This window comes from Pinus tabuliformis, chromosome 8 (genome assembly GCF_031772625.1).
Source record: "Pinus tabuliformis cultivar Carrire ecotype Pingquan chromosome 8, CPIR1, whole genome shotgun sequence".
In the NCBI taxonomy this organism is placed as follows: domain Eukaryota; kingdom Viridiplantae; phylum Streptophyta; class Pinopsida; order Pinales; family Pinaceae; genus Pinus; species Pinus tabuliformis.
Genome location: NC_142294.1, coordinates 562,629,182 through 562,652,139, shown reverse-complemented (window position 1 = coordinate 562,652,139; position 22,958 = coordinate 562,629,182). Strand labels below are relative to the sequence as shown.

Here is a 22,958-nt window from a genome sequence, read left to right as displayed (position 1 = left end):
TAGTAGGAGGAGAGATCCTAAGGGATAACGCTGCCCTAATCTAGAGGGAGTGCCCTAGGCTCTACGCTGCCCTAATGAAGAAGCCCTAGACGCAGGAGGAAAGGGAGATCTAGCATGGTGAAAGAGGCCTAACAGCAAGCCCTAACGCTGCCCTATGGAGAAGCCCTAACGCTGCCCTATGAAGAAGTAATAATACGTAGCCATGGAAATGAAGGCAGAAACCCTAGCCACGGGTCTAAGGAGAAGAGATGCCCTAAACCTAGTTGCTACGTTGCCTAATGGAGATGGAACCTAAATGTTGTCCTAGAAGAAGTACTCTACACATGGAATGCCATTGCTGTCATGAAAGGAAAAGCCCTTATCCTATACGTAGTCATGAAAGGAATACCATTGTTGTCATGGAAGGAATTCTTTCACACGTAAACGCTAAGATAAAGAAGCCACACCTTCAACTATCCTTAATGTTGTTCTAAATAAGGATGCTCTATTTGCCGTTTGGATTAAATCACAGTCATGAATGATAGATCCAAGTCTTATGATGAATGTTGTAACGTTATAGACAACATAGTATATGACAGCAAGATGTATGGTGCAGCAGTGGGACAACAATGCTACATGGTGCTGCAATGATAAGCAATGGGACAGCAAAGGCAACTTGGTGAAGTATGGTGCAACAGTGGGACAGCAATGCTACATGGTGCTGCAATGATAAGCAATGGGACAGCAAAGGCAACTTGGTGCAGTATGGTGCAGCATATGGTACAACAATGGGACAGCAATGGTCAATGGCATATAGTGCACAATGAGACAACAATGGTACAACATGGGACAACTAGTATTTAGTGCAGCAAATTCATGGTGTTGTTATGGTATGGAAAAGCACAATGGGACAGCCATGAAATTGTGCAGCAGTGGCACAATGGTACAACAGCATGCAAGGGACAGCAAACTAACATTGGGACAGCTATATGGTACTTAGCAGCAAGTACACCAAGAATGCAATGGTACAGCAAGCATGCAAGGGACAACAAACAAGCAATGGGACAACTAACATGGACAACATGGTTCAATCATGATACATGGGACAACAGTACAACATTAGGCGCATCAGTCATAAGGTCCAGCATTGTGATGATGGGTGCAGCATGGTGCAGGATGATGACAAGATGCAGCACGATGAAAGGTGAAGGAGTCACCTTGGAGAATCAGTTGAAGCAGCATGTCTTCAACCGATCTCATGTATCATCTTCTTAGAGATGATCTATGCTCTCATCTAGATAAGTCAAAGCATTGACTTCAGTTGTAAATGTACTCTCTGCTGAACTATTGAAAAACATATAAGAAGAATTGATCAAGGGTTTCCCCACATTGGGGTTTGTCCTTGGCTAGCGCCAAATCTTGTGTCCTCTTGTCTTGGCTTGTCTTCTGCGATTTATATTTATGTTCTATCTGCAGTTTATTTTAATGCTAATGTGATTGCTAATCTGGAAAAGATATTGAACTAACTATGAAAATTGAAATATATTGCTCTAGCATAGAACATACCTAAACTTAACATGGTATCAAAGTTGAGGTGAAGACAAAGCCCAAGCAAGAGTGAGAGTAATCGCCAAAGACGGTTGGGAAAGGACAAAAGGATCAATGGATTCCTCATCCCTCTTCTAATTCACCAAGGGTAAAGTCGAAGCAGAGAAAATTATCAAAATGGCGCAATGGAAGTTTCTGATGGCCTCCCTGAAGATCACTTCTATGGGAAGTCTGGATCTAAGGATGGAAGGAAAGGCAATTCTACCATTATGCAAAAGAGTGTCCGACTGGCAGGGACACATCACTTGATGATGATAACAATCATTCCAGGGACATCTTCAATGATCAGAGGAATGACAGGTAATGCAGGTCATCAAGGATACAGCTGACTCTTCAATGAAAGCAAGGAACCCTAGGTATGAAGAATCAAATGTTGTTTCTGATAAGATAAAGAAGCGTTATCTTGTATTGGCCCTCTCCTTCAGATTCTTTGGGAATCTGGCTTATTGATTGTAGTGCTTCAAGGCACCTCATTAGATAGAAGGGTGCTCTCTCGAATTTGGTAGAGATGGAAACAATCGTGGGATTATATTTGGAGCCGATGCCACCTATTTCGAAAAGGGTGTAGGATGTTACTCCTCAATTGAATAAGGGTAACTTGATTCATTTACATAATCTCTTTTAGGTACCTGATCGCAAGAAGAACCTAGTGTCCATTTCGGCAATGGAAGTCAAAGGTTTCAGGGTGGCATTCATCGATGGAAAGGTACATGTTTGAAAATAGAATTTTCAAAGATGCTTTTACTCGTGGGTTCAGGGTTGGCAATTTGTATCAAATTGCAAAAAGTCCATTGGGGACCATGTCAGTTGACACATAGCACCGGAGGTCTGTGAGTCAGATGATGACAGGGATGCCTGAATTCAAAAGGAGCATGAAGGTACATGTCTGAGATGTACCGAAGGAAAATCTCACAAGGGGACCATTCCCCTCATGTAGCAAGTCCACAGGTTTGGAACAACCCGTGGGGTTTGAGATTCATCAAGAATCTCATGTATGCAGGTGGAAGAAAGCCCTCTATGGCTTGAAGCTAACCACCCTGGGTTTGATATGAAAGGATTGATAGCTGCCAGATGAAGCTGAGATTCACTAAAAGTGACGCCGATCCAAACCATTGTTTAAAGGTTGTGGATGATAGACCTCTCATACCGGCACCTTTTGAGGACGACCTATTTCTGACAGGTGCAGACCCTCTCACTTGCAGAAGTAAGAGGGAGTTGGATTCCGGATGTGAAATGGTAACTGCAAGCCATTGACTACCTCGAGGATCTTAACTTTCAGAAGTTATATTATGGTGATGACGGACCAGATTTGGGAAATGCCTCTTGAGTTTCATAAACTCATTTGCATTGATGTTCTTGGTGAACTTCCGTCCAGATACATGTTTTGCAGTTAGCATGGTGAGCTCATATTTGGTTGAGCCCCACTGGATTGGTGCCAAGAATCTTTTGAGAAATCTTCGGGGCACAATCTCTATGGATTGAGATACACTGCCGGAAATATGAAGCTGCATGATTATTCGAATGTTGACTAGGCAGATAGTGTGGAGGATCACTAGAGCACTTCTCAATGCTAGTTCTCTTTGGATTCTGCTTTGATATCATGGATGAGCAGGAAGCAGAAGTCGGTTGCTATAAGCACCGCAGAGACCGAATACATAACTATGAGTATGATCTCGTGTGAAGCTGCCTGGTTGTGGAAACTCTTCAGTGAACTGTTTGTACACATGATGAATACCACTGTGATTCTCTGTGACAACCAGGGGAGGATTCGATTGTTGAGGAATCCCGTATTTGATGATTGCTCCTGCAGATAGACATCAGATACTACCTTATCTAGGATATGGTACGTCGATGAGCAAGGAGGCTCCATCGCATTGAGATTGATGTACAGGTCGCAGACATTTTGTCAAAGCTCTGGGGAAAGATCAAATCTGTGACTTTCCCGAACAACTTGGAGTCGTTGAGAGACCTTCTTATAAGGGTCCTGCATGTTGCATGCATTGAGATCTAGGAGCTCTGGAAGGGGCTTGGGGTACTTACTAGAGTAACACACGACCATAGGGCGACTCACCCTCCCCTAATCGTGCATTGTGTACAGGGTGAATGGCTCAGCCTTCCCCTATGATACCCCGTGGTGACTTTGGGACAGGATGATTCATTCTCCTGTGGGACAGGATGATTAGTTCTCCTGTCGAGGCATCCTACCCATGCAGTGTGGGACTCATGGGAAGTACCTCTCGTCTGATCAATGAGCAGGGAAATGGGGTTAGGGACCATAGTAGTACTATCGATGGACGCATTGTTGTATCTATCGTACTCCCTATGCTAGGATGACCTCCATTGATCTGGGATCAATGAAACTGATCTGGGATCAGTATGAGTGGTTTGAAATACTTTCTTGTGATATTGATCTGGGATCAATAAAACTGACTTCAGGTCAGTAAGAGTGATATGACACACTCTCTTCATATGGAACTGATTTCGAGTCAGTAGAGAATGGTATGAGATATTCTCGATCAATTTTTCTTCTTCATGGTTCAGCAGAGTAGAGCAGTGCAAGGCAATGATCACAGAGATAGTACAATCAGACATATGGATCAGCGGATGGAGTTCTCCCTAGTTGAGAGGGTGTTAAAATTGGCAACTAGGGCCAAACTCCATGTGGGTCATCTTATTAATGGCAGCTGATATTTTTCGTAGATCCCTCTCATCGAGAGGTGTAGCATTGATCTAAAGATCATCCGATTCCGATAAGTATTCATGGAGATATGAATTTATTTGTGTTATGGGACAATTCGTCAAGGTCAGCCAGCAACCAAATAAACCCCACTTGTGCTCAACGTTTTAGTATAAATAGAGGTGGCCTTCAAGTCATTTCAACACACTTGGGATCTCTTCCTCTCTACTTGTCTTTGAGTTTTAGTAGGAGGAGAGATCCTAAGGGATAACGTTGCCCTAATCTAGAGGGAGTGCCCTAGGCTCTACGCTGCCATAATGAAGAAGCCCTAGACGCAGGAGGAAAGGGAGATCTAGCATGGTGAAGAAGGCCTAACAGCAAGCCCTAATGTTGTCCTATGAAGAGTAATAATACGCAGCCATGGAAATGAAGGCAGAAACCCTAGCCGCAGGTCTAAGGAGAAGAGATGCCCTAAACCTAGTTGCTATGCTGCCTAATGGAGATGGCACCTAAACGTTATCCTAGAAGAAGTGCTCTACACATGGAATGCCCTTGCTATCATAAAAGGAAAAGCCCTTATCCTATACGCAGTCATGAAAAGAATACCATTGTTGTCATGGAAGGAATGCTCTCACACGTAAACGCTGAGATAAAGAAGCAACGCCTTCAGCTATCCTTAATGTTGTTCTAAATAAGGATGCTCTATCTGTCGTTTGGATTGAATCACAGTCATGAATGATAGATCCAAGTCTTATGATGAATGTTGTAACATTATAGACAACATAGTATATGACAGCAAGATGTATGGTGCAACAGTATGGACAGCAAGAAGTATGGTGCAACAGTATGGACAGCAAGAAGTATGGTGCAGCAATGGGACAACAATGCTACATGGTGCTGCAATGATAAGCAATGGGACAGCAAAGGCAACTTAGTGAAGTATGGTGCAGCATATGGTACAGCAATGGGACAGCAATGGGACAGCAATGGTCAATGGCATATAGTGCACAACAGGACAACAATGGTACAATGGTACAACATGGGACAACTAATATTTAGTGTAGCGAATTCATGGTGTTGTTATGGTATGGCAAAGCACAACGGGATAGCCATGACATTGTGCAGCAATGGCACAATGGTACAGCAGCATGCAAGGGACAGCAAACTAACATTGGGACAGTTATATGGTACTTAGCAGCAAGTACACCAAGCATGCAATGGTACAACAAGCATGCAAGTGGCAACAAACAAGTAATGGGACAGCTAACATGGACAACATGGTTCAATCATGACACATGGGACAGCAGTACAACATTAGGTGCAGTAGTCATAAGGTCCAACATTGTGATGATGGGTGCAGCACAGTGAGGTGTAGTATGATGACGAGATGCAGCACAATGATAGGTGAAGGAGTCACCTTGGAGAATCAGTTGAAGCAGCATGTCTTCAACTGATCTCATGTATCATCTTCTTAGAGATGATCTATGCTCTCATTTAGATAAGTCAAAGTGTTGACTTCAGTTGTAAATGTACTATCTCTCTCTGCTGAACTATTGAAGAACATATAAGAAGAATTGATCAAGGGTTTCCCCACATTGGGGTTTGTCCCTGGCTAGCGCCACATCTTGTGTCCTCTTGTCTTGGCTTGTCTTCTGCGATTTATATTTATGTTCTATCTACAGTTTACTTTAATGTTGATGTCGCTGATGTGATTGCTAATCTGGAAAAGATATTGAGCTAACTGTGAAAATTGAAATAAATTGCTCTAACATAGAACATACTTAAACTTAACACAAATCCCTTGTTAGGTATTTAAAGTCCTTGTAATGAAACCCTAGGTTTATATATGTGTCCATGTAGTTGAAACCCTAGCTTGGTCTAGGTCAATATATGTATAATATATTGCCTAACATACGATATGCTTATGCATGATGATGAATTCCTAGATATATGTGTTGACCTAATTATTAATGGTCATAAGTCTTAAGGTTTAATATAAGTCCTTGTCTACGTTTGATATTCTAGGATGATGCCGAAATGAGAAAATCTAGGGTTTTTAGCTAACCCTAGTGGATGATAATCATGTTGTTGATTTAAGCTGTAATTGGTTCTTGGTTGTTAAAAGCTTATATATGAAATCTAGGGTTTGTATGAAATCCTAGTAGGAAGTCCAGCATATGAATTATGAAAGTTGTTAAATACTTTGTAGATCTATATTTGTTTGAATTGTTTCTAGGGTTTGTAATATGTTGTAGTAAGGTATGTCCTACCATTGGTAGAAACATTGAAACCCTAGATGTAATGAAAGGTGTTATGAAATAAGCCTTGATGAAGTAGTCTAGAATTTATGACGAAGTCCCTAGAAAAATGTTGAAGAGTATGTATCTCTTGTTTAGGTATCTAATATATAAAGTTGAAATGCTTCTGTGATTCTGATATGACTAACTTCATGCTTCTATAGATTTGGTTGTACTTTCTATCTATGTTGTGCAGGTACATAATCTTCAAGATGGTGAAGACGATCACAAGTAAATTCAATGTGAATGATGATAATAATGATAACTCTGATGAGATGGATGGAAACCACTTAAGATTCTTCGATGTTGAAAAAAATAAGACATCTTCCTGAGATTAAGAGGGAGCCTGGATAGAGAAAATCTCCCTGGCTGAGAGAGAGAGCATAGTTTTGATTGGAGAATGAAGTTTGAAGGATATGTTGCTATATGAAAGAAAAGTATCAAAGATTCGGTTGATGGGCCTATCATGTTTAAAAAGCAACATCAGGAAAACCCAGAAGGTTTGTGTTTATTTATGAATATGTGAAAGTATACTATTGGAGTTGTGTTTGTACAGGTGAATCTCTCTAAGGTTTTGATAGCATGCTGGTTACCAATCAGTTTGATTGGGAAAGATTTGTTGTCCTTGATCTACTGGATCAAGAAGTGTTGAGGCTTTGTGAGTGAAACATTGCCTGGGAGGACATCTAGACAGCACTTTGTGTTGATGTCTAGGTCCCAAAGTTGGAAAGGTGGTGTTGATTATAGAGCTTTGACTTTTGGATACACACCTGGATCCCTGGGTTGACGGTTAGCAAGTAATCCTAATGGTACCTAGAGAGGTTGAAAGTTTGAGTCCATCTTAGTCCCACCCGGATAGATTGCCTTGGTCAGGAATTTAGTCCATGGCATTGTGGTGCCTAAATTGTTGATATATCAATGGATAGATTGCACTGGTCAGTAATCTAGTCCATGGCATTGCGATGCCTAAAGTTTTTCATGGTTCATATAGTTGAGATCTTCCTTGTACTTGTATATAATGAATACATCCCTTGTTAAGAGGGAGTATTGGAAAATGTAACTAGGTTCGATCTTCATTAAATGTATTTGACTCATCATGTAATGTACTTGTCAAAAGAATAAAGAAAAGAATTTTTATTATTATTAATATGACTTATTAAAGCATGGGTTTCATGCTTGGGTAATCATGTTTTAGGTCAAAGTCCCTATTGAAGACTTCTAGGATGTATTCTGAGTTAATAGAGTCATTGTACTTTTAAAGAGACCCTTCTTAGGCTTTTGAATCATATAAAAAGGTTAAGTATTAAGTCAAATATGAATTATGTTGCCTCCACACCAATTCAGCCTCAAAAAGAGTTATTCGACCTCAGCAAAGGACTATAAATGAAGCAGTTCGAAATCAATTTGAAGCACACTCACAACAAGCTAGTTTGATATCTCTTGAAGCTGGGAAAAGTGCGAAGTGGAGGAAAGAAGGAGAAAGAAGTGTGAGTTTGGTCTAGGAGAAGGAACAAAGAAAAATCGAAATTTTGGTGCATCTATCTCTCTCTCTCGTGCCCTGGTTTGGAAGATCGAAGTTCTCTATTTGATGTCGTAGCCTGTTGTTGCATGTTGTTGATGCTATAGGTCGAAGTTGTTGGTGTTGGAAGCTACTACCTCAAGAAGCTGTATTGGGTCAAGATCGAAGTTTCTGAGTGAAGATCGACGTCTTTCAATGAAAATTGAAGTCTCCAAAGCTAGGTCAAAGTTACTGAGTCAAAGAAAGTGTTGTTACTACTGTTGCTACTGCCAAGTCAAGTAGGATCATTTGGAAGAGAAGAAGAAGACTAATTTGGTGTGGAGGAAAGTTTGTGTCAAGGTCTAGAGTCTTGGAATATTTCAGAAAAACTATTGAAGGAAGAATTACTAAGTGGGTTTTCCCCTAGAGAGGGTTTTTTCCCTGGTTGTGAGCCTATATCTGGTGTCCATTGATTTATGTGCTATTGCCTTGGTAATTGCTTAATGAACTAAGAGAAAGAAGATATAAAGAAACATAATAGGAAATCTAGAACATCACAAGTAATTATCAAGTATAAGAAAATCTTTCTACCTTTCTGATTTTCTAACAGTACCCTGCATCCCCACGTTACGGGGACTTTTGGACCCTTAGGAAACGTCCCCAAACTGTTAGGGACTCCATTGGGAATTTGGGGACATGCTAGCCATACCCAAGACGTTCCAGACAGATTTCAGGGACGTTTCGAACAGATTTTAGGGATATTTTGGCAAATTTCAAGGGTTTTTTGGGCAAATTTCAGGGATGTTTTGGGAATGTTTTATGGATAATCCAAGCACAGAGCTTCAGCTTTGACAATCATGGACATTGATGATTGAACAATATGATCATTTTTCCCATTCATTTTTTTGGAATGCATTGAATCTAAATTTTTTGTACAAGTTGCAGCTCAAAACATGGGTTTTGTATGATGGGTTTCATTTTGGATTTCTAGTGATTTAGATATTGGATTTTCAATGGTAAAATTACAAAAAGCACCCTCCATGTTAAGAAAACAGAAAATACAACGTTTTAAAAGGATGATCCTTGTGGTTATTTTTCTTGTTCTTTCATAGGATCATCTCATCTTTTACATATTGTATGTGGGTTTAAAGGACACATTCAAGTTCAATGCTTTCATCATCCCAACCCCAAGCATTGTGAAAACAATCAGATAATTGTGAATTGGATTGAGTACTAAATGTTTAAATAAATTCCTATTCAATCCTCTTCTTAATCTGAAATATGAATTTAATATCATCAGAAAACCAAATTATTTTATAGTGGTTTTCAACATAGCTATAAAAGTTTGCAAAATTTATTGAAAAGGGAATGCCTTTTGCGTTTAACAAGAAATATGAGCAGAAAGAACTAATATAAAGATAATTCTCCTTGATAGATTGTTCATGGACCTTATTACAAATTTAAAGTAGTTACACTTAAGTTTCCTAAAGCTAAAGCTCATGATGATGATATTGTATTGATTTCTAAATCAAGCCATGGATTGCAAATGCACTTATATGCCCTTGAGCATTTTTGTAGAGTAGTGGGGATGCAAGTCAATACTAGCAAGACCAAAATAATGATTTTTTTCTAATAAAAGGAAGCAGAGCCAGCATACTTTCTTCTTTGAAGACAACATTCTTGAAGAAGTAAATGAGTACAAGTACCTTGGGATTGATTTCAACAACAAACTCAATTGGGAGGACTGTAGAAAGAAGAGAATTTTAGGAGGGTGGAAAGCATTATATGCTCTTCAAAATAGATGTAGAGAGGCAGAGTTATGGGATTGGAAAATGATTAAAGTGCTTTTTGGACTCCTAGTTTGTCCAGTGATGCTATATGGGTGTGAATTGTGGGCTAGTAGCACTCCCGTCTCAAAATGGAAAAAAAATGAGAAAATCCAAAAACGCTTGATCATGAGCAAGTTCAAAATAAGAAGTTCGATACCTTATGAGATAATGTTGAGTGAAACAGGAGCAACTTCCATTGAAGCAATTGCTATGGTGCAGCTCATAAGATACCTAAAAAGAATTGAACAAATGAGAGTAGGTAGATGGCCTAATGTTATCTTCAATGAAGGCATGAGTGAAAGAAAAAAAACATGGATGAAACAAAACTACACATGGATGCAAAAATGGAATATCTACCTCAATGCTTGTTCCACAAATAGCAAGGAGCTAAAGGATTTTGTTATGGAGAAGTTTCATAAAAAGGTATGGGGAAAAGAGTTGGGTAGAAAGAAGAAATATTACATTGAGGAATTCAACCCTACGTGTGATTTACAACAAAAAGAGTTCATTGGAGCTAGCATTTCGTGGAGGGCAAAAGTTCTTATTGCTCAATTAAGGACCAACTCACATCAACTGCGGTGTGAAACAAGACAGTGGAAAAGGCATAAAGAAGCTTGGGAAGCCGAAGAACGGGTGTGTACATTTTGCACGTTTGGGGTTGTGGAATCGGAAAAACATTTCATTTTGGAATGTGATGCATTCAAAGACATCAGAGAAAGTTATGAGAACATGTTAGCATCAGTTTCTTGGCATTGTCTTTTTAGCGAGGGGATTGTTGGAAGGTTGGGTCAGCTCATCATCAATTTGAATCGGAAAAGGACTGAATTGCAAAGAGCGAAAAACAGGGAACTAATGGTCTCATAGACTATTTTTAGTCTCGTGGACCTTAAAATATCATTTCATTTCATGTCTAGTGGCCAATAATGGAATGTCACTCAACCCTTTTTCAAATTGTTTAAGATTTTAATTGGTGAGTGTAAGGGTTGTGCATAATACTAGCTTGAAACAACTACAAGTATTAATATTGAATTTTGCATATATATATTGTCGTCTCCAACCCCCCGTCCCCTGAAAATTTGGGGGTGTGCTCTAGCCGTTCCGGTGACTCGTACCCCCATCCCCGTCGTTAGCCCATCCCCAAAACCAGTGCAACATAGGGATTTTCCATAGAGATAATGACTCTACTAAGGTTGGGACCAAAATGGACATGCTTATCCTCCTCGCTTCTACAATAGGGGGAAATGAGCATGCTTCTACTTTGGCTTCCAATGTAAGAACGTATCAAAATATGTTTTCCCTGTGCAGCAATGAAATATAAGATGCATTTCATTCATTAAAAAGAGAAAAGAAACAAACATCGCCTCAAAAACGGTTGTCTATAGTTACACATATAATTAACCAATAATAAAGCTCAAAGGTAATTAATGCCTCTAGTCAAACATAGTATGTGGCCGCAACAATCATGCACCTATTTAAATTTTAACCTACAAAGTAGGCACTTAAAGCAGACATTTGCTGCATGTAAAACAGCCATTTTCGAATTTATATACTGGATCTCAATACAATACATTTTCATTGTTGTTCTGAGAATACAAGCACTCATTCCTATATACTTTGTGAACAAGAAATATCCAGCTCTTGTCATCTATAATCTTCAGGAAAATAAGTAACAAAAGCCAAGAACACTTCTAAGCAACATTCAATCAATTGATTTCCAATTACTGAACATTAGCAAGATATTAGATGAGATGAAGTTCTAGGGTAGAAAACCCATGTCGACATTATTCTCTGCATCTTTTGGAGATCACTAGGAGGTGTTGTTGACCTTCCGTTTATGTTAATCTATTTTTACAATTATAAATTATTGCTTAATTCCTTGAATTGCTACAATGTAAACCAGTACAATAAATTCAAATATGTTTGGGGTGTGAAATCTGTACACAAGTATCTTAGTTTTTTTCAGGTGATATATTCCTTTATATCACTCTTGTATCTTCTTCTATATGCAAGTATTGCGAAGAAAGTTGATAGGATACCTTCATCATTTGTTGCAGCTGTAGACCATGGGCAGCACAGAAAAATAAGAAGTATAAGCCACTTCATCATAGAATGTCCACTTCAGACTTTTCCCCGTAAAAAATTGTTGAAAATCTGCAAAATTCAACTTTCCTGATTGCATATATCTCCAAAATGCCAGCTTAACAGCTAAGAAGCAATTTGCATCCTCACCATAAAAGAAACATACCTGTCGCTATCACACAATTTTCGGGCTTGTTGAAGTTGAGGAAGACAATGGCACACGGACTATTGGGAAAATGTTCGATGGAACCTGTTTTCATAGCATTATTTAAATATGACGTGAGGTTCATCAAAAGAAATGTCAAGGAATGCTTTAAGGAGACACCTAACAAAATTTAGCAAATATGACTAATCTAAGAAAGGAATAATTTATAATTCGAAGGCAAACGTTTCAGAGATTTTATACTGAAATGTAGTTTTTGAGATTTGAGACAGTTTTTATAATTAATAATTTTACACAAAAGATGTGCGACCATGTAAAGAAACATCTTAGGATTTTCAGGAAAAAAGTGGAGAACCATTCCAAAATAACCAAGTTACAGGTTCTGAACCTTGAAGTATCCCATGTTCATTGACTATATTAATTAATACATAAATGAAATAATACCACTTTCTCCTAATGATCAAAATAGGTCAATGGGGCTCAAACGTATAGTAAGTAATAACAGCAAAATAAAGAGTGCCTAAAGCATCTCCCCCCTCAAAGAATAAAAGTGAAAGGATAGTAAAAATAAAAAAGGGGGTTAAACCTAGAATGGGTAAACACTCAACAGTGAAGTACAGCCTTGGAGAGGAAGACAGAGAACAAGTGGTACCAAAATGAATGGAACAAGTGAATCAAACTGCGAGCAGAAGGTTGAAGATAAGGTGGTCTTTTTCAGTGTCTCGATAAGAGAGACAGTTCCCATCATCACAATGAAGTCACCATTATTGAACATTATTATGTCATCTAGATAGTGACCCAGACTAAGAAGAGGCAACAAGGCTGCGCAAGGAAGTTGAGAAATCAGCACCAAACTTTTGCTAACATCCAAGGGAAACAAATTCTTAAGGAGGGGAAAATATGGTGGTGCACTACTATCCATGACGGTTATGTTTGGCATGGGAGGAAGCAGCAACCCCTTTATGTCAATTACATGGACAAGTACAATGTGCTGGTTGTAGGAGAGATAAGGGGGCACTGCCTAACCAATTTGCTATTGTTTATACCAATATACCCAACATTCACATGACTCTCATGCTCACAGTGGGCAAGATGAGTCAAAAATGGATGTAATCAATCTGATAGATCTGAAGAAACAATACATGACCTATTGGCTTAAGGAAACCACCTCTCTGAGAGACAAGGTCAAGCATATTTAGTCAAGATATTGAGAGAAGGTAGAGAGGGATCCTCATGAATCTCTGTAAAACACTTGTCTTTTCAGAGCTTACAGTTTGCTTCTAATATCAGGTTTTAGCAACTTTATCCAACACCAACTTCAAGAGTGCTTCCTTACTTTTGAAATATATTACTCAACCTCATATTTTTTAAGAAATCATAATAGCCGAGATTTACCTCTTGCCAGGATGAATCTATCAAAAAAAATGTCTAAAATAACGAGATTGGACTGACTTGAGCAATAAATGTTTTTACAATAGAGTATTCCTGGAACTGCAGTGTTTGCCATAGTCACTCCACATTAACATGCAACAAAGCAATTTGTTTTCAAAATCTACCCAACGTAATCAATATCAACAATAAAAGTCACTATAGCTATTTGTAAAGAAATCATTGCACCACACAACTTTAAAATGTATGGATGCAGATCTCAAGTTCGCATCGAGATTCCAATGAGAACTATTTGCAAAAGTATCCCTTTTTTTGGAGAAATTTAAATTGGAAGGGTATATACAATAATCATCATAACCTCTTTCAATGCCATATACTCAATACCCTCTGTGCACTTTGAGGATATGGGCTACTTTTAACCACCCAAATTTGCGGCAATTTACTAAGGAACTAGCAGAAAAATTTCCTCCTATTCGATCAGCCTGTCAGCTCGCAGCCCTATGGATGACCTACAGGTAGCTATGCCTCAGAGCTCTCCACATATGTCCAGTCACTGCTTTCTTCCTCACCCAACATACTTCTTGAAGGAAGGTGGGTCATATATTACAAGGTACACTAACCATTTCTGTAATCATGTGCTTTCATAATTTCATTTGATGTTAGGGGCATCCTAATATGAATCACAGGTTTAGCTAGATGATTATCTCTCTTGATTGTATCCTGTTACTACACTTTACCTAGGAGGTTATTCCCATGCCCCTAGTCCAATATGACCTTCCCTGAGGCCTTTCCTTTCCACTGCTCAAGAGGGTCACAAATAGGAGGCACTAATTGATATCAGTGTTATCAGAACCAAACTAGACCAGACTAAACCAGTCAATCCAACCATTTTCGAGGGAAAATTGGTTCAAACTGGTGTCACAAACTGGAAATAGAAAGTTTTTTTTTTCACTGATACAGAACCAGTCAATTTTGTACAACACTACCTAGGACCCTTTCAACACAATTTATTTAAAAAAACAATAATTTATAATTGGGGAAACCTAGTATTTGAGCATATTTCCCTACTAATGCTATGCAATTAATGGTAATGTTAAATTGTAAATGTGATAATTTTACTTAAATTTCCAACATTACCATTATATGACTCGGGATGTTTGAAAGTGGTTCCAACCTCATTGGATTTCATATGGAGAAAGAAGAATTTTAGATTCCACTCAAAATCCAATAGACTTAACAGTTTTTCAAGATTTCAGGATTGGGGGGACTGCAATGTTTTCATTGGATTTGCCATGTACAACGGTATGTAAGTAGCATTTACCAAGCCCTCTATGTACATTGATGTTAGTGGCATTGATTGTTGAACTTCTCTATCATGACCCTACTAAAAATGTACCCATCACTCAAACAAAATCGTGACTTGACATGCTAAGCCTTTTCTATCTTATTTTAATGCTTAAAGAGTGATATTGATGACAAAGATCCCAATATAAGCAATGATTTTGATGATATGTAGGTATTTGTTGTAGCATGAGTTTTTTTGGATGCTAGAGGCTATCTAGGGCCCGTTTGTTGATATATTTTTGGTTCAAAGATGGATTACACTATGTGCTATTTTGGTTATGTGCATCCTTACATGCTATATAAATGAAGACTTTTCCTTATTTGGGTATAAATGGTTTGAATTCATATGGATGCACATGAATGTATATGTTTTTCTTTAAAATTTGAATATTTTATGTGTTTTTAGTCTGGTTTTTTTATCGGTTCCCGGTTCGGGGGGTCGACCAATTTGATCAATAGTTAGGTTATGATAACATTGTCTCCAAGTGGCACATGTCAAGCTCCATGGTAATGACCTCTGCAAGAAAGGCTCCACGGCATGAGCATTCCATGCAATGTGTCCAACACTCCTCTGTAATCCTCCAAAGCCATGTGCTCCTCTAGGTTCACCCCACCTACTTGATCACTCCCTCAACCCAAGCATCCTCAAGTCAAGTACAAGCCTCCATGCAAGCAAACAAGTGTTCCTATGCCATTTAGAGCTCAACACCCTCCAAAATGCCTAATGTTCTTCCTCTAAAGCAAGGTATCCTTCAAGCAACCAACCAATCGTCCATGTTGCAATGATGAAGAAAGTCACTAAGCTCCATAGGTCTCCACTGCTCAAGGAAGAATGTTATGCAAACATCCATACAAGGTCTAGCAACCCAATGAGCAAGTCAACTCCATTGTGTCTATCCAACACAAAACAATCAAGGGTCATCCATGAACCATGCACTCTACATCACATGAAGCACCCCCAAGCAAGTTGGAAATGCTTTTTGGAGTAACTCCAAAAGTTATCACATCTTGCGTATTTTTTCAAGAGAAATATGTCCCTCACTCACCTACATATTTTTTTAGGAGAGATATATTCCCTCACTCACATGCATATTTTTTCAGTAGAAATATATTCCCTCACTCACCTACGTATTAGGCATTCCAAGTGAGGACACGAGTGCGCTACCAAGCCCTTGCGTATTCCCCCCTTTCCCTAGTATTATGGATGGAGGAGGGTAGTAATCGCTAGCCAAAATACAAGCTAGTAACCCTAAGAGACTCAATGAGATTTGATCTCGAGACCTCTACGAACTTTCACACGAGCATCTACCAATCAAGCTAAACCTTGCAGCTAACAATATCCTTCATATATTGGGATTGTAATGAACAAAGTTCGTATACTTGCAATAATCTTCAAAATACTTTGAAGACAAAGACATCCATTGCAAGACAGGTATTGTACATTGAATATTATATAAAAATAATTGATACGAGATTATTACAATGAGGGTGAGGGTCTGCTTATATACCTTAGGCAGGTACCTCTTCACAATGGTTATGTCCTTAGGGACATACCTCTTCATTACTAACTATTTAGTTAATTAATCATTAATTGTGATTATTATTGTTTACGTTATTTTCCATTATTTACTATAAATTATATTCATAACATTGCATTTCTCTTTGAAAAGCTTTGTCCTCAAAGCTTATTGATGAAAGGGCTTGGTCTCTTTTCTTGTTTTGAATATCTTCTCATCTCAAAACCTTCATCTTCGTTGATACAAGACGATATGATCCTTGGAGTGATAAACAAAATTGTCGGACTGAGAATGGATCTAACCATCCTAGATTAATTTTTTGTGGAACTTTCTGATGACTGGAAATTTGTAGTGAATTGTTATCATAGGATTGGATTCTACAAACTTCAGTATTCCTTGGAACATAAATCTGTTGCTTCTATTCTAAATGGTTCAAATATGTAGACTGACTTCGTTGTCTGCTCTTGTGATTCGGATGTCGATAAGGAGCTCTTGCAGTTTGATCTTCCTTCAACATGTGTGTGGTAATTTCATGATTTACTTTAGGCATTGATGTAGTTATAGAATCTTCACTTGAAATCTATGATGTTTGAACTGCAACTTTTGAGTACATCTTCACTTCAGTTGGTTTATCCTCTTCTTGAGTTGTGATATTAACTGGATCAATATCCGTTCCCTTATCTTCAACTTGGACTATTACGATTGGAAACTTCAAGACTTCTTCTTGAGTATGTTGTTCTAACTTGTCTTTTAGCGACTTCTTGTCACTTTTAAGCTTCTTAATTTGCATCAATAATTTCTTGTTGTGGTCCTTAAGCCGAGAAACTTCTTCATTCTTGTCAACGATGACTTTGTCAACTTCCATTTTCATATTTTGTATTGTTTTTTATTTTCTTTAAGAATTACTTTTGAGATATCTTGTATGTCTTCTGGCGTCACTGAATCTGGCTTCAATGTAATGTCTTGTAATGTTATTTTTTTCTTCCTGTAGGAAAATGTCAAAAACTTTTTTTTCGTATTCAAGATAAAAGATCCTAGTGTTTCCATCCAGGGTGATCCCAGAATAATGTCACCTTGATCATTCCATAGGGATTGAACAAAGAATTGTGACATAAATGTATAATCCCCAATGTTTAACTGTAAATTAGTTATTTTGTATTGTTTTTTGTCCAAGAAGTCTAATTTTTCGATTATATTTGACTCAGGAATCACTAATTGGTTTGTGATTTTAGGTTTTATATAATTTTTATTTTCAGCGGACGAGATAGAGATAGTAACATCTTTTCCTGCAAGAGTCCCTTTTACTTTAAATAGCACTAAAGCACAGTTATATGAATTTTCTAGAAATCTTCCATCCTTTATTTCCAAATTAGACTCCATTCTTTTCTTCTAGTGAATTTAGGGTTTTAAAAGTAACTTTTTTTTTGTTTTTGTTTTTAATAACGAACCCTCTTTACTTTGGTAAAAACTAGTTTTTTTTCCTCTATAATAATACCTTCTTCCTTCCTTTTATTTTTTCAAATAAACATGTTTTTATACACTCTCCTCTTTTAATTTTTTAATTATTTTTAATAATAACTTTTTTCTAAGTGACCTATGACTTAAAAATCCGCACTCCAATGCTAATATCACTTTATATCAAACCCGCCTTATAGATATATATATATACACTCTCCTCTTTTAATTTTTTAATTACTTTTAATAATACCTTCTTTTTTTTCTAAGTCACCTTTGACTTAAAAATCTGCACTCCGATAAATCTCACTTTATGTCAGGCTTGCCTTATATATATATATATATATACACTCTCCTCATTTAATTTTTTAATTATTTTTAATAATACCTTTTTTTTCTAAGTCACCTTTGACTTAAAAATCTGCACTCCAATATTAATATCACTTTATGTCAGGCCCGTCTTATTTAATATCTTATATAACAAATCGAGTGGTTCAATATTATCCCTTTTATTTTATATCTTTGAAGTTCATATTCGCTTACAATATATTATATATAATTTTTATTTTTTTCTATTATATAATCTATTTCTTCTTTTCTGTATTTTTCTTTTTTCTTTTTTCTTTTTTCTTTTTTCTTTTTTCTTTTTTTAAATGGCCAAAAGCCTAACAGCGAAATGGAGAATCTCCAAAAACTTGTGTAGCGAATTGCTTCAATGGCAACAAGGTTGACAACTTACGATAGCCAAAGACCTGGATCGAAGAACGTGGCTCTGTGCAACGGTTGAGCGGCCAGAGTATCGAACGGCTCTAATACCACTATAACGAACAAAGTTCATATACTTGCAATAATCTTCAAAATACTTCGAAGACAAAGACATCCATTGTAGGATGAGTAATTATATATTGAATATTGTATAAAAATAATTGATATGAGATGATTACAATGAGGGTGAGGGTTTGATTATATACCCTATGCAGGTACCTCTTCACAATGGTTATGTCCTTAGGGACATATCTCTTCATTACTAACTATTCAGTTAATTAATCATTAATTATGAGTATTATTGTTTACATTATTTTCTATTATTTTACTATAAATTATATTCATAACATGGATATGCAAAACAAATTTGATAGAAAAAAGTGTTGGAAGCACTTAGGGCCTATGTACTACAAGTTAGGATGAAGTATTCAACTATGTGGAAGAACAACTAAGTAGCAATCTAACGATCTCTAACTTTAAAAGATGAACTCCTTGCCTGCAAAAGAAGAATGTACATATCCTATTTGGTAGTGATAAAGAAGTTCGATTCAAGAGAAGTTCAAGATACACCCTACTCAAGGCATTTGTGATATGGAAAGATATTTATGAGCTAAGGAGGTAGTATTATTGGCTCAAAATGAAGAAGGAAGTTTTCAAGTACATAGCCCAATGACCAAACTATATTGAAGAATGACGGTGAAACATCAACATTCCATCCAAATGTTGTAGTGTTTTCAATGCTAGAATGGCAGGTGGAGGAGATCATTATTGGCTTCATCACTAGAGTATCGAATACTATAAGAAAGAACAACTCCATCATGGTATTATTTGATCAATTAACAAAATCCACATGCATTACCCAACACATTTGTTAAGTTATGGTATGTTCTATGCTGATAACAGTTTACTTCTTTTTCTTATTATATTCCACAGATTAGCAATCACATATACATAAAGTAAAGTGCAGATAGAACATTAAACGATCGACAGAAAACAAGCCAAGACAAGAGACACAAGATGTGGCGGCTAGCCAGGGATAAACCCCACAATGTGTGGGGAAACCCTTTGATCAAATCTTCTTTTATCTTCAATAATTCAGCAGAGAGAAATAGTACAATAAATATGATTTATATCAACAGTAGCAAACCCTAGATCAGCAGCATCAACATTAGCGGCTTCATCATCAAACTAGGGCAGACGATATCTCACAAACTGACCATCGGATCGGCATGATTCCACCACCAAAAGTTGTGGCTTCCAGAGGAGGTTCAGATGAACCTACAGCGCAGTTCAGATGAAGAGATCTTCTAGTCCACGTAGGTCAATCTTTACTTCTGCAGTTGCAGCTTCAGTTTCAGCAGCTTCCGACTTCAAACTAGGGCAGTCGATATCTTGCAAACCGTCCGTCGGATTGACTTGATTCCACCACCAAAAGTTGTGGCTTTCAGAGGAGGTTCAGATGAACCTACAGCGCAGTTCAGATGAAGAGATCTTCTAGTCCACGCAGGTCAATCTTTACTTCTGCAGTTGCAGCTTCAATTTCGACAGCTTCCGGCTTCACATGTGTGAGAGAGAGACCCTTTTCTGCGCAGTAGAGAAGAGACTCTTTTCTGTGCAGTAGAGAGAGAGAGATGTGATGAAATGAGTGAGTCCAAATGAGGAAAATTTCTCCTATATTTATACACAATGTTGGTGTTTGAATAGATGCGACTGTTGGGCTTCTGAGCCTACATGAGTTGTAGGTCGGCTTGATAATAATTCCATAATCAAAATAAATTCATATCTCCATGAATACTTATCGGAATCGGATGATCTTTATATCAATCCTACACCTCTCGACGAGAGGAATCTAATAAAAATATTATCAGCCATGAATAAGATGACCCACATGAAGTTTTGCCCTGGTTGCCAATTTTAACACTCCCTCTCAACTAGGGAGAACTTCATCTGCAATCTATCTATCGGTCGTTACTATTCATCCATCAAATGCACTGCCCTATACAGCCTGACCCTTGCCCTGCTCTGCTCTATTCTGCCTGTTCTGCTTTGTCTTGTTCTACCCTATACTGATCTGTACTACTTTGCTCTGTTCTGCTCTGCTCTTGCATTGTTTTGTTCTGCTCTGCTTTTGTCCGAATTATGAAGAAGAAGAAATGATCGAGGATGTAGCATACTGTCTCAAAGTCAGTCTCAAAGTATGTACCACTAGTCCCAGACCAGTCTCAACCAACCTGAAGTCAGCGTCATAGTGAGTACAACTCCACTGGTCTCAGACCAATATCATCCTCCACTGACTCAAGGTCAGTCTCAGAGTGCGTACCACTGGTCCCAGACCAGTCTCAACTGACCCGAAGTCAGCTTCATAGTAGGTACCACTCCTACCACTGGTCCCAGACCAATATCGCAGTCTCAAAGAGTGCACCACTAGTCCCAGACCAGTTTCAACCGACCCGAAGTCAGCGTCATAGTATGTACCACTCTCACCGATCCCAGCCAGCACTGCACTGGCACAAAGTCAGTCTCAGAGTATGTACCACTGGTCCCAGACTAGTCTCAACCGACCCGAAGTCAGCGTCATAGTATGGTACAACTCCTACCACTGGTCCCAGACCAGTATCAATGATCCCAGATCAATGGAGGTCATCCTAGCATAGGGAGTACGGTAGATACAACGATGCGTCCATCGGTACTACTATGGTCCCTAACTTCATTTCCCTGCTCATTGATTAGATGAGAGGTACTTCCCATGAGTCCCAGACTGCATGGGTAGGATGCCTCGACAAGAGAACTAATCAATCCTGTCCTCACAAGAGAACACATCAATCCTGCTACAATTGCCATGGAGAACACATCAATCCAAGCTGCCATGGAGAACACATCAATCCAGGCCTCACAGGAGAACTAATCATCCTGCTACACAGGAGACCGAATCATCCTATTCCACAAGAGAGCGAATCATCTTGTCCCACAAGAGAGCGAATCATCTTATTCCAATGCTCACCACCAGGGGAGGGTGAGTCACCCTGTGGTCGTATGTTGCTCCAATAAGAACCGCAAGCCCTCAGAGCTCCCAGAGCTCAATGTATGCAACATGCAGGACCCTTGTACAAGGGTTTCTTGACGACACCAAATCGTTTGGGAAAATTACAGATTAGATCTTTCCTCGAGGCTTTGACAAGTTTTATCGACTTGTACATCATCTTAATGCAATGGAGCCTCCTTGCTCATCGACTTACCATATCCCAAATGATGTTTATCTGCTGGAGCAATCGACGAATACGGGATTCCTCAATAATCGAATCCCACCTCTGGTTGTTACAGAGAATCACAGTGGTATGTGTTCAAACAGCTCACTGAAGAGCTTCCCCAACTAGGCAGCTTCATACGAGATCATACTCGTAGATATGTATCCGGTCTCGGTGGTGCTTATGGCAACCGACTTCTGCTTCCTGCTCATCCATTATATCGAAGCAGAATCCAAAGAGAAACAGCACTAAAAAGTGCTCCAGTGATCCTCCACACTACCTGCCTAATCAGCATTCAAATAATCATGCAGTTTCATATTTCCGACAGTGTATCTCAATCCATTAGTAATTGTGCCATGAAGATATCTTAGAAGATTCTTGGCATCAATCCAGTGAGGCTCAACCAAATATGAGCTCACAATGCTAACTGCAAAACATATGTTCGGACGAAGGTTCACTAAGAACATCAATGCAAATGAGTTTATGAAACTCAAAGGCATTTCCCAAATCTGGTCCGACATCACTACCATATAACTTCTAAAAGTTAAGATCCTCGAGGTAGTCACAGGCTTGCAGTCCATCATACCGAATCTTTCCAATATCTTTACCATATATTTTCCTTGAGATAGGAAAATTTCCCTTGGCTTCTGCCATACTTCAAGTCCTTGGTCCTTCATTTCAAATTCAAAAGCCAACTCCCTCCTACATTTATGAATGAGAGGGTCTGCACCTGTTAGAAAAGAGGTCATCCACATACAACACCAGTATGAGAGGCTTGTCATCTTCAACCTTAAAGTAAAGGTTAGGATCGGCTTCACTCCTAGTGAATTCCAGCTTCATCAAGTAGCTATCGATCCTCTCATACCATGCTCGGGTGCTTGCTTCAGCCCATAGAAAGCCTTCTTCAACCTGCATACATGAGATTTTCGATCATAAATCTCAAATCCTTCGGGTTGCTCCACATAGACCTCTTCTTTGATCGAACTGTGTAAGAACGCGGTCTTGACATCCATCTGATGTAGGTTCCATCCTTGTGAAGCCACAAGGGCTATGATCAAGCGGATGGTCGTATATCTGGCAACAGGTGCAAATATCATAGTCTATACCTTCCTT

The 22,958-nt window shown here is 38.5% G+C and overlaps 1 protein-coding gene across 6 annotated transcripts in view; it reads right to left on the bottom strand.

Annotated features, from left to right (window-relative positions):
- Nucleotides 1–22,958, bottom strand: part of LOC149236711 (LRR receptor kinase SERK2-like) — a 247,647-nt gene that overhangs the window by 158,430 nt on the left and 66,259 nt on the right. For 2 of the 6 annotated variants that reach the window (XM_089372457.1, XM_089372459.1), the window contains exons 2-3: nt 12,134–12,217; nt 11,925–12,057 (exon numbers count right to left, since the gene is read on the bottom strand). In XM_089372457.1, coding sequence (XP_089228583.1) covers nt 11,925–11,994 — 70 coding nt within the window. In that variant the 5' untranslated portion in view covers nt 11,995–12,057; nt 12,134–12,217. The remainder of the gene's footprint in view (nt 1–11,924; nt 12,058–12,133; nt 12,218–22,958) is intronic. The other 4 variants (XM_089372458.1, XM_089372461.1, XM_089372456.1 and 1 more) reach the window with 2 other exon arrangements.